General features: G+C 39.3%; 1 protein-coding gene across 2 annotated transcripts; it reads right to left on the bottom strand.

The window, feature by feature from the left end:
* Positions 1–2,441: 2,441 nt before the first annotated feature.
* Positions 2,442–16,140, bottom strand: nptna (neuroplastin a). 2 transcript variants are annotated; one of them, XM_029434671.1, is made up of 9 exons: positions 15,839–16,140; positions 10,803–11,150; positions 9,100–9,268; positions 8,886–8,980; positions 7,756–7,889; positions 6,532–6,805; positions 4,949–4,970; positions 3,993–4,069; positions 2,442–3,821 (listed from the first exon to the last, which is right to left on the bottom strand). In XM_029434671.1, the coding sequence occupies exons 1-8, from the start codon at positions 15,927–15,929 to the stop codon at positions 4,009–4,011; spliced, it is 1,194 nt and encodes a 397-aa protein (XP_029290531.1). In that variant the 5' UTR covers positions 15,930–16,140; the 3' UTR covers positions 2,442–3,821; positions 3,993–4,008. The 2 variants fall into 2 exon arrangements, with proteins under 2 accessions (XP_029290531.1, XP_029290532.1); XM_029434672.1 differs by lacking the exon at positions 10,803–11,150 and having other exon boundaries at positions 15,839–16,135.

Here is a 16,140-nt window from a genome sequence, read left to right as displayed (position 1 = left end):
AGAGAAGTCAATATAAGAAACGTGCAATACTTTCCCTTGTTAATGGTGGATTCTTTACTCAACCTCCATTACTTACTGTGATGATAAGGTAAAACCTGTAGTCATATAGAAAAGTGATGAAATACTTTCCCAGCAAAGACCATCATCGAAAATTAATTTAGTGAAAGGTTGTAGACAGCTGGTTGCATTACTGTTGTATGATTCAATGCAAACTTCACTGAATTGATTTAAACCATACAGCAATTTAATATGGCATAATGCCATAAGACTGGGAGAGGAGAACAGATTGTGTCTAACAAAATATTTAATCAGGATAAAGTGATAAACTAATATAAATGTTCATATCAGAGGTCAAGATTCTGCTACTAACAATGTATACTGTTTTCCAAATGTCACATCAGTGGTCACATAACATGGGATGTAGTAAAAGCATGAAATGAGATTTTTCTTTATTAAAAGAAGTGCACGCAACTTCTCCCTCTTTTCTCCACACATCATCCTACAGAGTCCAATTCAATCTGCGTCTCGGCATCAAGCTTGCAGTCTCCTGATCACGAGCTGCCCAGATTAGAAATTCACACTCGGTGCCTTATTTAGTACACTGCAGTCATCACTCTCCATTATGTTTGCAGGCACGATTATCTCCAAGTGTGGGAGGTCATCTCATATCACATGGCTGATTTGCACTCAGTTGCCAGTTTATTAGGTACACATAACTAAAAACCAATGCAGTCAAAAACAAATGCCACGTTCAGTTTGTGTTTAAATAGTTGTGGAGAGGTGTTGATTCAATGTAAATGTTGTTTAGGAGGGTGTAGTTTGTGGTGCTGTTCAACTGTATCGTTATATTTTGACCTCCCTTTCTTATGTCAATTAGGGTGGAATCAATATTAGTTGTATCTGAGTGTACATGTTACATGTTATGTTCCATCTGTTATTATGTGTGATGTTTTCATCTTGTCACATGAGGCTTCACATGTCTCCTTTTCTGGCTGTCATGAACTACATGTGTAGTTTGAAGGACTGATAACTATTCAGCTAATATCAAATGGGAAACACAAACTGTACATGAACCGGTAATAGTCCTCACAATGTTGGGTACCGTGTCGCAAAAAAATGTTTATCTGAAAAGAACAGATTAGCCATCCACTGTGGTGACGTGGAAACTTTTAGCCTCCAGTGCACATACACTGACAGACATCTTGTGTCCAACACATTGGACACATAGAGAGAACAAAGTGGAAAACCCATGTCAGACAGAAAATGCTGTTCAAAGCAGATTATTTTTGTGTTGTAATGTGTTATGTTGTAAACTGTGTCTGGAGAGAATCCTTTTAAGTAGTCTGGACACAAAGTCTAGGGTTCACAAAGTCACAGATGTCTCGCTTTGCTCTAGCTTTGAATGCCACTGACATATACATCCAGGACACCATTACATCATGGTAGTCAGGTCCAGACAATTAAAAGACCATTTCAAAAAAGGTATGAACCACATTACAATATTTCATTACTCTCCAGCTGGTGATAGAAATGTTGCAGAAAGCTTAACAATGAGACCAGTTGTGCTCCCAGCCAGCAAGCACAAATGAAACAGCGCCCCCCTTTGCTTTGATGCTGCAACTTCACACATAATGTGTTGAATGTGCTGCCTACTACTGTACAACTAACTAAACTATAGCCATATGTAAGTACTATTTAGTCCACCCCAGTTATGATATAATATTATTATGGTGGTGGTGGCCTAGTGGTACGGCTTCCAATTACAACACCAGATGGTTGTGAGTTCAACACCAGGGCTGCCACCAGTATACCCCTGAACAAGGCACTTAACCCAGAGTTGCTCCAGGTGGACTGTCCCTGTAGTTAGTTCACTGTCTGCTAAATGTAATGTAATAATATTATATATGAGGGAACTAAACATTCTGAACACCTATCAGTAAAACACAACACCAAACAACTACAGCCTCCAAACTAACCATAGAGTTAAAACAACGCCTACGTAAAAGGTATGATTTATGGCAGGTATTAGACTGCTTTAGTTGTAGCTGTACATATTAAACTCAGTGTAATATATGCAGTGTTTTTGTGTCTTTGCAAAACAAAACTGTACACAATCAGTAAGTGGCATTACCGTCACTGCTTGGTACAAAGGTTGAAAGATATTTTAAATTGCAAATGGAAATGAATCAGTTTGCCATTCATAAATTGGGCTCCATATGCAGAACTGCGCTAAAACCACACATAATAGCTTACTAATAGTGTCGCTGATTAATATGTTTGTTCATCACTTCAGGCCCGTAGTCAGGATTATAGAAATACTGAGGCAGAGACTTTTCACCTCCATTTATTATTAATCCTAACCTTTTCACATCTAATCTGGAGCTTTTACATCAAAAACACTGGAAAGAGCTTAAATACAGTGCTACTCCTGAATTTACGAGTCGGGTATTAAAGGATTTTATTTGTTTGATCAAGACAAACAACAGAACTGTAAATGAGCCAATTATCCTTTAGCAGATGCTTAAAAAATAACTGAAAAGAGTCAAATAAACCAACATACAAGTATGTGTTGTTCATAGCAGTCTCAAGCCTGACACCTCTGGGATTTAAGGATAGTAAGGATGTCTTTATCACTTGTTTGTTGGTCCTCGATTCTCCGATGTGAAGTTCATCCCCATGTTCAACATGTCGGCTGTGAGTCTCTCAATAGTCCACCAGAGGATGCTGTTCTCAACACGCTCTTATGTTTCTGCCTTCCCACGGGACAGCTTGTGCGCATCATTAAATGATACAACTGAATGTGTTTATACAAAGAAACCAATTCAACAGACACACTTTCTTTTTTGAGATATTTATTCTTAAAAATGAGTCGGGGGGGGGGGGGGGGGGGGGGGGGGGGGGGAGATCTTGGAATTGCTTCACATGTGTCATACTGACGTTACGCCGCCTCCCACGTCAGCTGTGGAGAATTCATGCAGCTGTGTAGTATGCCATCAACGCTCTACGGTGATCCTACTAGTTTAAAGCTTTGTCACAGAGAAATCAAAAGCGGCAATGATTTTTCAATATATTGATATGGATAATAATTGCATAGGATAATAGCCATGCTGTACAATACACATGATTATAAAACAATGTTAAGATGATTAGTACAGATTTATAGGTTTATACAATTTTTCATTATCCTCAACATTTAAGTGCATCATATCATATGAAGAGTCTTTATATTAATGGTGATCTGATACATAGTTATAGTGATTTAATACATACAGTACATACAGTAAAGAAAATCTTAATAAAACTTTAGAGGGACATTGCGAAGCCCTTACAATGCAATAGATATCTTCAGGTAAAATGGTATGCAGTGGAATGATAAAACTGTACACAACTGTCATACCAGATTATGGCGTCATTTTCTTTTAGATTGCCGTGTTTTGTTTTTCCTCTAGAACACACAGTACAGATCATCTAAATGAAGCCACTTTCAGAGAAAAGAGCAAAAAAGAAAAGCCATTTCTGTATCAAACAGAAGGTCGACATCTTGCATGCATTATTTTAGAAGTAGTAAAAATGTTAAATTAGTGGATAAGAGGGGGGGGGGGGGGGGGGGGGAAATCATAAACGTCAACAACTGCATGCAGCAACAATGGTTATAATGTTAACAATTCCATATTCGCATCCTCACACAAATAAATGATAAGGCATGCCTCATTGAACTCCTCCACAACCACACTTGTAATGGCAGATACTTCTTATTAACAACTGGTATGGACACCCTTCTTGTTTACCTTCATATGGTCAATACATTTGTGTAATGAAACCTGCAAATACAGAGAACATTCAAGTCATTAGCCCAGTCTGACAGTATCCTAATCTTGGTTAACCAGAGTGTTCAGTGATCAGATCATATGGTGGATCATCTTGTAATGTGTGGCCGCAGGCTTGTAATACATATTATTCATCAGGCTACCTCTTAATAATTTAATACTTACTCAGCAGACAGGCTGCTCAGTTTGTATTCCTCTGGCGGAGATTCTTGTCTTTGTGGTTGTTGGTTGAATTAGTTTTCCTTTAGCAAGAAGCAAACAACAAAATAAGCTGATACGTGTAAACTTGTGCTGAAACAAGCAGTCAAATGATTGATTGGAAGAATCTAATAACTGTTGAACTATTGTCATTTATCAAATGTCAAAATGTTTCACCTCAAAATATATGATATATTCTTTCCCGTGTAGAATAAATAAGCAATTTTAAGTCATGTTTTTGGGCTCTGACAACTTTACATTTAGCATAATTTCTGGTATTTTATAGACTAATCATTTACTTCTAATACTAATTTAGAAAAAAACTAAACATTTGATTAAAGAGGCACTCCACTGATTTTACACATGGTTAGTACTCTTCAGTTGTATGTCTTCTGTGGCTCTGAGGGGAGCTTTCTTAAATCTGAGAAAGTTATTGGTGGAATGACCCTTTAAATCAAGAATGAAAACAATACTTAGTTACAACTCCAGTATACACTAAACAGCTCATTACATGAACACAACTTCTACTTTCACTATGGCGCAGAATATCAGACCTGGGTCCAGTTACATATTGTAAACAATAATTAGCATTATTTTCCTTTTCCTGCTTACAACTGTATTGCATTTATCAAATGTTTGCATACTTCTTATGACTGATAACAGGGGGCCTTAAAATAAAAATGTGTCCTCCTAATCGGGACAATTCAGATGACTTGTTGTCAACGACAGCAAACAATGTCCTCACTTGACTCATTGTCTCTTCCTGTGATTTATATGAATGCAGCAAAGCACCATGTTTTAGGGTGTACTGTACACTGAGCTCTAAAGACAGTGTGGGGAGGATACATCATGAAAGCTAACACAAAACACACATTATCAAGCTAAACAGAGATAAGTTGTTAAAGTAAAATGTTAATACTTACACGGGACCTGCATTGTCATCATCTGAGGCAACAAGGGAAAATATGGAGAAATGAGGACCAAAACTATCGCAAGGAAGTAGATCATGTTGATGAAGTGGCATTGTTTGTTTGTTTAAAGAAAGCACAAAGCATTAGGAACAGTAGCTGTGACTGACACATTTGAGGTTTCAAGAGTGTTCATGGTTCAACTGTACTGCATGAGCAGACTGTTATGGGAAAACGTAGCCTGGATGAAGTAATATTATGAAGTCACTCACAAAACACACAGAATGCAGGTAAATCCAACACAACACCACATTAAAACAGTTATACAGGCAAAATTCAAATTTAAAAAATACTGTTGTCATGCACAGACAGGCAGCGCTCACAAAGAACAGCTGTTCACTCAAAGAGATTAGCGAAGAGCAGCTCTATTAATATCAGCCCTCGACTGAGAGTAATAAAGTCATTGAAGCAGCAGAAATAATTGATCAACTCAAAATATTGTCAATTCCTTACAGTGACTTGCATGCTATTTCACAGCTGCAGTTTGATGCAAAAACATGAAGTTACCGTTCGTAAAATAAAATCTTAAAAAAAAAAAAATGAGATTTTGAAGGGCACTTGATGCTAATGTTTGAGGCTAAACAAAACTGTGCACTGTGCACACGAAAGAGAAGATTATCGAATTTCATGAAGCATGCAAACTCTTAAACACTTACCACCAACATGGGTTAGGTTATGCAATTTGGGGGAAAGAGGAGGATGGGAGACATTACAACATTCTGTTGAAATATTAGCTAAAGCTAACCTATGGAAAATATGGAAAATATGGAAGATATGGAAAATATGGAAAATTAAGATTTCAGGCTATAATTTTCTGTGTGATTCACGCAATCTACATCCATTTTGTAAGACTGTGCGGATTCTTAAGGTGCCTTAAACAACATGTAATGAACTATAATGACAATTCCTGCACAGTGTCACTGACTGAGCTCAGAGCGGTCAAGTCATTTGCCGTTGCATCTTATCAGCATGTGACAACATCAAAATTCTGTTTGAGACGAAAAGGTCACCTCAAATACCATTAATGCATAATGTATGATATTGCCAAACTCTTGAAAATGAAGTAATCAGTAGTATTAGAACATTCCAGGCTGGCATAGGTAGATTGTATAGCTAAGGGATGCGTCTCGTGTTAAGCTTGCAGCAGCTTGGGGACGGCCCAAGGTCCTTGGAAAGCCGTTAATAATTGAAACTGTCCTCCTCCGCAACACTGCAGTATCATATTTCCCATGAATATTAAATGCATTAAATTGTCCTGACAAGGTGCGACCTCCTGCAACAGTGTCTGCCTGTTGGGTCAACCTGGCCAGACTAAATTATTGAATGCAGGCAGAGCACAGTGTCAGGTGAACATGTTGGTGTCTGTGGCGAAGGAATGACTTAAGCAGCAGGCACCGAAAAACAAAGTGTGCCTCCTTTCATAATTGCCTCATTCCCCAACACCACACTGACTGGGGTTTGTGATCAAACTAGTTTCTCCTGAGATATATTAAAAACAGTGGAATTAAAACTCCTAAGCACCACCACTGGTGACTCACCGTCTTGTAAATCATCTGGCTTCTTACGCTTCTCATAAACGACAATGATGACGATCAGGATGATGATCTCAGCCAAAACCCCCAGAAGAGGCCATAAGGGGGCCAAGTTGCTGCGAACCCTCAGCACGATCTTCTCGTCACGGCTGCCGAGCATGTTGGTGGCATTGCAGTGGTACTCGCCTGGATCTAAATTTATGTCCAGGTTGACAATGTGAAGCTCAGTGTAGTTGTCTCTGCTACTGATGGAGAAGCGTCCGCTTGAGTTGTCAATTTCCTATCAAAGGAGAAGAAACAGACACTGAACAATGGGTTGGCAGTGGAGGGTTGGCAGTGGAGGGTTGGCAGTGGAGGGTTGGCAGTGGAGGGTTGGCAGTGGTTGTGTTTATAAGGACAAAGTAGCTTTTATATTCTAGTTAAGCTCATGAGGTTTTAAAACATTGCACAATAATTAATGCTATATTACAGGATAATGTAATGTAATGCAATAGAGAACTTTATGAACTGGCTCCTGAATTATATTTATGTTAAATATATCCGTTTCATTTGTTAATGTTACTCTTTTATCTTATTTTATATTTTAGTATTTTATTCCAATTCATTCTCTCTACTTGTATTTGTCTAGATTTGATCTAATTGTATCTAATGTTCCCCATATGAAGCATTTTAAATTGACTTATATTATATCTTTATTGTTATGAAATGATGTTCAATACGTGATTTTCCATTTGATGTAATCTTGCGGTCATAAATAAATTGCTTCTTAAGCTTGTAAACTGTACAGTACCTCAGTTTCAAGTACAGTTTTGCAAAGAAACCTTGAAACAAGCGTTTGTAGAAAGAAATGTAAGCTTAAGCCAAAGAGGATTTTAACATCTTAACCTCAACGTGTCCCTTCTGCTTAGGTAGCTAGAAGATGAGGAGTGGACTTCTTCTCATTCAGGTAAGAGAAAGGTTCACATGCTACAGTAAACAGTTACATACCAGCCATAAACTCTACCTTTACAAAGATGATAATGTTTAGCTTTTCACTTTTGATTGACACCGTCGGCAATTCATTCCAATATAATGCAGTCCACACACACACACACACACACCATACACACCACCACTAACTACTACCTCAATCTGAACATTATAATCTTTCTAAATAGAATAATAGAATTTGTATTGGACAGCATTACATCGTATAGGTGTGGCCAGGTAAAGTGTAATCATACTACATACCCTGGGAATGCCGTTGTCAAACTTGCGCCAGGTCCAGACCGGATGAGGATATCCCACAGACTTACAGTAGAGTACAGCAAGCTGGCCCTCGTTCTTATTCTCACTACGCTTGTGGCCTGTAATGTCAGGAGCAGCTGCAACAAGATAACAAAGATCAAATGTTAGTTAGCTACAGGTCTACTGTGCGAGCGGCCATTTATAAATGTAGGTATAGTCGTGAGAGTTGCATGAAAATAATAAATGGGTTACTAATTTAGTAGAAACTGATAACAAACAATGTTCTTTTTATTGCCTCTATCTTTTAAATAATGGTTACTTAAGCAATGCTAAAAGGAAAACAACCTGGTTCTAAAGGCAATTACCATCTGCTTCACTGTGTTCAGATCATACTAATAACTAATATTATTTATTCACTTTCAGACTTTTCAAGCAAGATGCACAAACCACTTTAGAAAGATAATTGAAGCCAGTTATTTTTGATTCATAAAGTTTGATCATAGAATCATAGATTGGTTTTTATTTCCAGATAATACCAGGATATAAAATATATTTGGCATTAAAACAGCTGCAGGGGGTAAATAATGCAGCAACAACTACAGAAACATAAATACAATGTTGTCCACCAAATGAAAAGGTCGTTCCATTGAAGATTTCTAGCCATGATCAGCGAGTACAACATACTGTAGGGAAGACACGTGATCCAGCGTAACATCAAGCTGCCTGTATTATTCTGTATGTTATAAATCCACCTGGCCTGTTAATGTTTTTTTCTTCCCACTTGAAAAGAAATGCCCCATAAAATAAAAGCAAACAAAAACCCCATTTTCCTCTATAGCGATGCGTGTGACAGCAGAAAAGGCTGACCAGATTTGAACGTTGAGACATAATCCCTTACCATCAGACAAACAAGACACCATCTGCTGCCACTGAGCCGGGCATTGGTTAGATGGAGGTGTCAAGGGCGCCTGCTGCCCCATGAGCAGCCAGCAGAGCCGTTTGAAATCACAGGTCCTCACATGACCGGGCTGCTAGTGCTCAAGGCCATTCAGGCCATATTTATTGGTGACATCTCTAATGTGGCCTTGAAACTGACAAAAACAAAAGCCTGCAGCTCACAAATCAACACCTACATTTAACTTCTATGGTGGCGTTTGCTGGAGGAGCCATCTCGAAGGTGTAGACACACATGTACACTCCGGCGGCGTCTCCTCTTGGTTTCTTCAGCCTGCAGAGCAGAAACACAGCTCACGTGAACCCACACCAGGCTGCTTAACTCTGTGTTTAACACTCAATTATCACACACACACACACAAAACTCGTACAAAGTTTTGCCATGACTCCTACTTGTATTCAGTGTTCCCATTTGGGCTGCGTGTTTCCGGGATCTCATCCTCATTCTTCATCCAGAAGCTCTCCTTGTGGACGCTGTGGGCGCTGGTCAGGTTACACTGCAGCATGTAAACATCGCCTTCCACAGGAAGTGTGGTGTGTTCAGAGGCGGCGATTGACGGCTCTGTAAGAAAAGACACCGATGAGCTACGACAGAAGGGACACTTGCTGGGACTCGTGGGTGAGGGTGTGTTGGAGGATGTAAACAATAACGCACAAAGGGTTCAGATACACACAACAGCTAACCACACTTCATACACACTTATACAATATAGCACAGGAATAGAGTTGTCAAGTGGGAGGAATTATTTCAGGCATCCAGGGTTCCTTAAGTAGAACTTTCTGCATTGTTAAGTGGCTGGGACGACTGAGCTCTTCCGAGGCTCTGTCTAACGCCCTCAGTTGAATCATCAGTACAAAAGATGTCCAACTGCATTAGAGAATATCTGGTTCTTTGATAAAAAGTTAAGGTACAAGTCTGTGTACCTAAAAACGTAAGTAAAGAAGCCAACTACAGCTCCCAAGAGGCATTTCAGTAAGAGGCATACAATCACAGAGCTTAAGCTACGGCACTGGGAGCCAGAGAGACTTCAACAACTCTCTCAGCTTTAATTTGAGGTGAGATTAAATAGCTATGAAGGAATCCCATAAATGAAACTCACATAATCTACAATAACATACATGTGTATCTAATTGAAATTCAACCCGTGGAAAACCGTCGCTCGGATTATCTTTTAATTGTGTCGAATTCTGCTTAATCCTGATAATCTATATCTTGTTTGCAGTTGTAGACGTTGTTGAACCTCTCAATCTGAGCACGCTGAAACACTTATATATACACACAGTACAGCGCCGACCCAACATCTAAGATTTGGTACAGATGCCAAAATGTGAGGAATATAACGTCAAACCTCACAACAGCTGTGAAACTACTTTCCCCATGAAAAAACATCTAAAATTGAAAAGAACTTTGAATATATATGTTGAGTAATCCGATCAAAAAATAAGTAAATCAGATTACTACTATGTGTTCGGACATTTGATTGCAGCTTTCGGTACTTTGTGACACTCTGGGGGGGGGGGGGGGGAGGGGGCACCAAAGGTCATTAACCAAGTTTTGGGTTCCATCTAGTTCTGTGCATTTTGGATTCTGGTACAGGATAGTTTGCGGGAAAAGAAACATCTGCATCAAAATAATGTAATCGTTCATTAGGTTCAGAAACAACACTGTGTAGCACTACGTTTGAGTGGAAGGATTCAGACTGCAAAATATGACATTTTAAAAAACACAGAAACAAAACAGATTACGACAATAATAATAATAATAATAATATTTAAAATGAAAGATTAAATATAATATAATGATTTACAGTTCAGGGAAATGAGAAAATGAGAGCTAAAGGGAGAGAAAAGCGAAGTAGAGAGAAAATTCAGACAGGGACGAGATTGGGGTGCAGCTTAAAGGATCTACAGAACGAGGGATGAGCACAATGTAAAATACTACTTAACTCTGCTGGTAAAAGTACAGAAAGACTAGTTGGTGGTGTTTTTCTTCATTTTCCAAGTCTGAAGGGGAGGATGGCAGCTATGAAGGAAGCTAGAGGTCTGAGGGAGGCTAACGAAGGAGGGGAGGGGGGTCCTCTACAGTGACCACTCACTCTGCAGCACAGTTATAGAGGCCTGCGCACGGATCCAGGTGGTGGCTGGATTTTGGTGCAGGTCATTACGTCGCGGGTCATTGCTGGCTCTGCACTCATAGGTACCAACATCGTCCAGCGCGAGACGAGAGACACCCAACATGCTCACGGCGTTGGAGCCGTATGCTGTGTTGATGGACACTCGCCGCTTACGGGCGCCGTCCCACAGCTGCCTAAAGGAATCGGCTCGGTTGATCTCAGAGTACCACCACTGGATTTCTGGGGTGGGGTTTCCCACCACGTCACAGTACAGCTCAAAGGTGTCGCCAGTGAGCTTAGTCTCAGAAAAAGGTGATTTCACAAAGCCAGCTGGTGGTGGCGGTTTAAGGGGCAGCATGTCCAGAGAAGAGGCCAAAAAAAAAAGGAGAACAGGTGAAAGATGGAGAGGCAAGAAAATGCAGGGTAAATTAAAAGGGAACCAGAGAAAGGAAAGACAAACAGGAAAAAAAAGATAACGTCAAATAACCAAAAAGACACTGACAGACAAATTATCGTAAAATGAAAGAAAGGTTGATTTAAGATTTAAAAAAATATAAATACAAAAAGAAGGAGAATAGAAATGCAGCTAACCTTTATCTTCATTATCGACATATCGGTCACCTAATTTTCTTGATTCATTATTTGGTAGTGAGTCCATCACAATGTCCCAGAGCCCAACTTCATGTACGCACATCGCTTTGTTTGGCCCAAACTAATTCAATTTACGATCATAAAAGACTTAGAAATCAGGCGAATATTAAAAAATGTAATAAAAGGTAGAAACAGAAAACTTTGGTGTTGCAGATTCATTTTCAATCAACTAATAGTTTGAGGTCTAACATATAACATAACATCTTCAAATACAAAACAGTGAAATTAACGTCAATACTTTTGGTGAGAGAGGGACGAGAGCGATGTCAGCTTCCCGAGCCAGTACTGTTGCTATTTCTAGGAAGCTTTCGTTCTTTTCTGCTGGGACGTCTTTGCGAGGCTGCTCTTTTGTCCAATTAATGACATCATATAAATGTGTGCCGGCTCGCGCAGCACTCGCATCCAAAAGTCCTCCAAGTGACCTTGTCATTTTCATTACATCTTGTAATAAAAACATAATTAAGTGCTTATTCAATAATGGGACACAGACACCGGCCAAACTATTTACTGTTAATTTTACGTGGATTGAAATGTCTGTCTTTCTGAACTGAAAGCAATAAAAGTGAAACAATTGATCATGGCTGCACAGATTGAAGGAGGGGGAGGGGAAGAAGGGTGCTGTAATCATAAGCATGGTCTATGGCACCGTGCAGAACGCATTGACAGTAGATTTATAGAGGCTGCAGCTCTGGGTCTCTGGGGAGCGTGTGGGCGCATGATGATAGACCCCTTCCATTTCCATAGAAGCACTCTACAGCAACAAAGCAGGAAGAGGAAGAGACAGACAACTGGGCCAAGGACACCACAAGACACATGTTTTTTTTGTCAAGCTGACATTATAACCCTGCTGTACAGCCCACACGACCCGCACATTCATTGTAAGCACGAATAGATCCCTGTATACACTCTTTTTTGGGGGGGGGGAAGGAAGCTGAATTACAATAAATGTAAATGAATAATGTATCATGCAGCATGACCACACCTAGAAGAAAGTTATAAATAATATAATATAATCAATGGCGATGGCGGTTATTTGAGCAGCGTAACGATCTGCACTCATAATGCTTATCAGCTATCTTTGTTTCTAAGGTTGGAAGAAAACATCAGGAAGTAATGGCGTCTTGTTAGCCTGTTTGGGCTGGGCATATTATTTATGCATGACACGATGATAAGCAGTCAGTTTATTAGGAACACCTAGCTCAAATGAATGCAGTCTAATGGAACAATCTTGCAATAAATCCTAACTTCATGAAGGTCATATTGTTGAATAGTATTGCATTATACTGACGGGTGTTACTGTTATTTAGCCAACCCTCATTGAAATAAATAGGGTGGACAAAATAATAGAAACAACTGTAACAATTCCACACCGCAAACTGCAGCCTCCAAAATAAACATACAGTTGAATAAACGCGTCTCTAAAACAGTATAAACAAAAAACGGAACATTATCACTAAGGGAAGATTTATTTCAAGACTGATGTATTAGACTGCATTAGTTTCAGAGAGGTGTACTTGGCAACGGAGTGAATATAAGAGCCAGTAAATAACATGAACACTGAAAACTAACACCTCAGCTGTTAACATAGAACTGCTGAGAGCCCGATCCTGCCATCTCGGATATAGTGTGGATGTGTAAGAAATGGCTGAGCAAGTAGCCCTGTACTGTATATGCATACATGATGTCACTCATGTCTAGTTGATGTTAGTTTAGTTTTGGCAAGCTGTCATGCGTGTCTCACATGGGTGATCCTAGAACTATAAAGGCTTCGTTGTATGTATATGTGTATACATACAATGAAGCCTTTATAGTACATATGATGTATGTGTGTGCGTGTGTGTATATATATATATATATATACACACACACACACATATATATATACATATACACATATATATATATATATATATATATATGTGTGTGTGTTTGTATATGTATGTGTGTGTGTGTATATATATATATATATATATATATATATATACAAAGATATATATACACACATATACCTATGGACATATGTTTTTATTTTATTTTTTTCCTGATTAAACTTAAATTGTCCACATTTTCTTAACCTTTGATTGTGTTGGGCTGCAACCAACTGATCATTTTTATTATCAATTTATTAATCAGGTATTTTTTATTTGGATAATATTTGCAGCTCTAAATGTGACTTTATGGTATAGGGTTATTTTCATTCAAAATAATTGTATTTAGGATTGTATTAAGTAAGATAGAAAGCTCTAGAGAGAAAACCATTGCATTACAATGTATAAGGTTGTATAGTACTTATCTCCTGTCAGACACTTTCAGTGTGGACCAATTAAAACCTGCCGTTCAGCCACATCCTGTCAGCCCTATAGGAAATAAAATCCTAAATTAAAACCCTTAAACCTTTACACTTAACACTATTTTGTATTACTGGGAGACTGACTTGATGCTCATTTCTGGTTCATTATTCAAAGCGTAAATCTGACACCACAACCTGACAGCAGTTGGCCTGGAATAGCCATGAGTCAGACATTTTCTCTGTATTTCCTGATGATTTCATTTAAAAAAAACTGTGTAATATAAAGTAATTTTGGACACTGGCCAGTGACTGACCAAGACTGTTTCAACTCATATTGAGTATCTGGTGGGATGCTGAATGAATGAAAGCGAGTCCTGATGGACAGAGACAACTAGAGATTAGAAAATGCAACCGAGAACATATATTGCTTGCATATATTTACATGCTGGTATCATTAGAGTATAATTAGATATTGAAAATTATTTGAAAAGTGTAATAATACATATAAGTCTATACATCTATATCTATATGGTATATATAGATGTCAAAAAGTAAATGTACAGAAATGTTACTTGAGCGATTGTATTGTAACCTCATGCTGATGTTTATCGTTAGACAGCTGACTTCAACTCTTAATTTAAAAATTACAAAAAAGAATGGTTTGAATGATAGTACAGCCCCCTTGGTAAAAGCTACTCTACTTTAGATGAAACACACATCCTTAGGGAACCTTGACAGGAATAGATTCACATGTGATTAGCAGATACAAATGGCTTCTGTGATGAGGTTGGCTGCTGTAAGTGTTAATATCTTGCATTACCAGACTCAGCTAATGCTATAATATATACACTGTTAATATTTATAGTATACTGTGACATTCTCTGAACCATCCAGCCTCTCTGGACGCTTTGAAAGTGTGAAGAAGATGTGAAAATATCACACTTTCTAGCTGTCTGTCAAATAAAAAGCCATTCCATTTAAGCAGAGCTTTATCAGCTGGCATGCTGATTAAAGAGGAGCTGTAATGAGTGGGTGAGTGCAGTATAGGAGGAGATGCATACCTACACACAGTCAACTCAAGGGGAGGCTGAATAATTTCTCACTCGCTCTCACACAATGTATGCAAATCTACACTGTGCACAATTACAGTATCCACCCCCAAATACTCAGCTGAGACGGATTTACACTGCCCTAAAGTGTTTGCTGGTAGGGGGTAAGATTTATGAGCAGAGAGGTCAATTGAACAAGTAGAACCGCGCTGAGAAATCAATGCCATTCTGCAATGCAGCACATCTCAGCGAAGAGTTAACAGATTCACTGTTGCAAGAGGACATTAAAGCCATGGTTCTCAGTGCAGCATCTCCACTCTAAAAATAGAAGCATGCAGCAAAATGGACTGGTGCTATTTACAGCACTTCTGAGGTCCTACAGCTAATTACATGCATATTATGCTCTGTTACAAGGAGCTGGACTGATGCAGGGAATGATCTCACCCTGTAGGAGACGAGATCCTGGATGCTGAATTCCTGAGCATTTCCTGACATACCTGAGCAAGCCCAAGCATGCCAGCATGTTGATTGTGTTTGAGTGCTTATCTCTAAGGAGAGCATGACATATGTTGAACTTCAGTCTGACACCATTTCCCTATCCACCTTCTTCTACCTAATGAGCAGAACTTGTCCTTGCTGGTTGAACGGCTCATGTATTCAGCTCCACACTTCAAAGGACATTTTAGGGACACAGGCCTCCGTATGGCCCTATTCAGCCCAACGAATACAAATTGTTTCCCCATGAATGATTTATTGACCCTTCATTTCAAACGCACGGAAGCAGCGCTTCATTCGACTGATATCAGTTTCTTTTACGTTAAGGGATTATGTAATGAGACTTGGCTGCTGCTGGTGAGATATCTGATGGACAGCCTTCTTAAGAACAGACACGTCTTGTAATTATCAATTAGAAATGCCCCACTGCAGAAATGCAGGGCGACATCCCTCCCTAAACAAAACCCCGCATTGTGTTCACTATAGTATGATATTACCGTCATGTATTTTCTATAAGGAGATCGTTTTCTTACCGTTCTGGGAAGAGACGGGCTGCAGCATCAGGGCTCCAAATATCACCAGCGAGAAGGACATGACTGCAGCTCTTCGTTTGCCAGGTATCATCTTCGGAGAAAATGCCGGTAGGCGAGCGGTAAGGTGACCTGAGCGGGATATGAGGATGCGGGGTGGATTCACCGAGGCTCCACTCACTGTAATGATATCACGCAGGGAGGGAAGTGTCACTAGGTAGACTAGCGGGAGCCTCCGGCACTGCTACTAGCTACCTGTGCAGCTCTCTGCTGTGTGTCAGCCCGGTGCAGCAAGGGAACCACCT

Source organism: Cottoperca gobio, chromosome 6 (genome assembly GCF_900634415.1).
Source record: "Cottoperca gobio chromosome 6, fCotGob3.1, whole genome shotgun sequence".
Lineage (NCBI taxonomy): Eukaryota > Metazoa > Chordata > Actinopteri > Perciformes > Bovichtidae > Cottoperca > Cottoperca gobio.
Note: the sequence above shows the minus strand (reverse complement) of the source record. Positions and strands in the feature narration are given on the sequence as shown.

Excerpts from the sequence above, each read along its gene's own strand:
- nptna (XM_029434671.1), bottom strand. The coding sequence starts at position 15,929 with ATGATACCTGGCAAACGAAGAGCTGCAGTCATGTCCTTCTCGCTGGTG. Across the intron at positions 11,151-15,838 it reads GCCCGTCTCTTCCCAGAACG|CTGGCTTTGTGAAATCACCT; the intron begins GTAAGAAAACGA and ends CGCCACCACCAG. Across the intron at positions 4,971-6,531 it reads GCCAGATGATTTACAAGACG|ATGATGACAATGCAGGTCCC; the intron begins GTGAGTCACCAG and ends TTGTTGCCTCAG.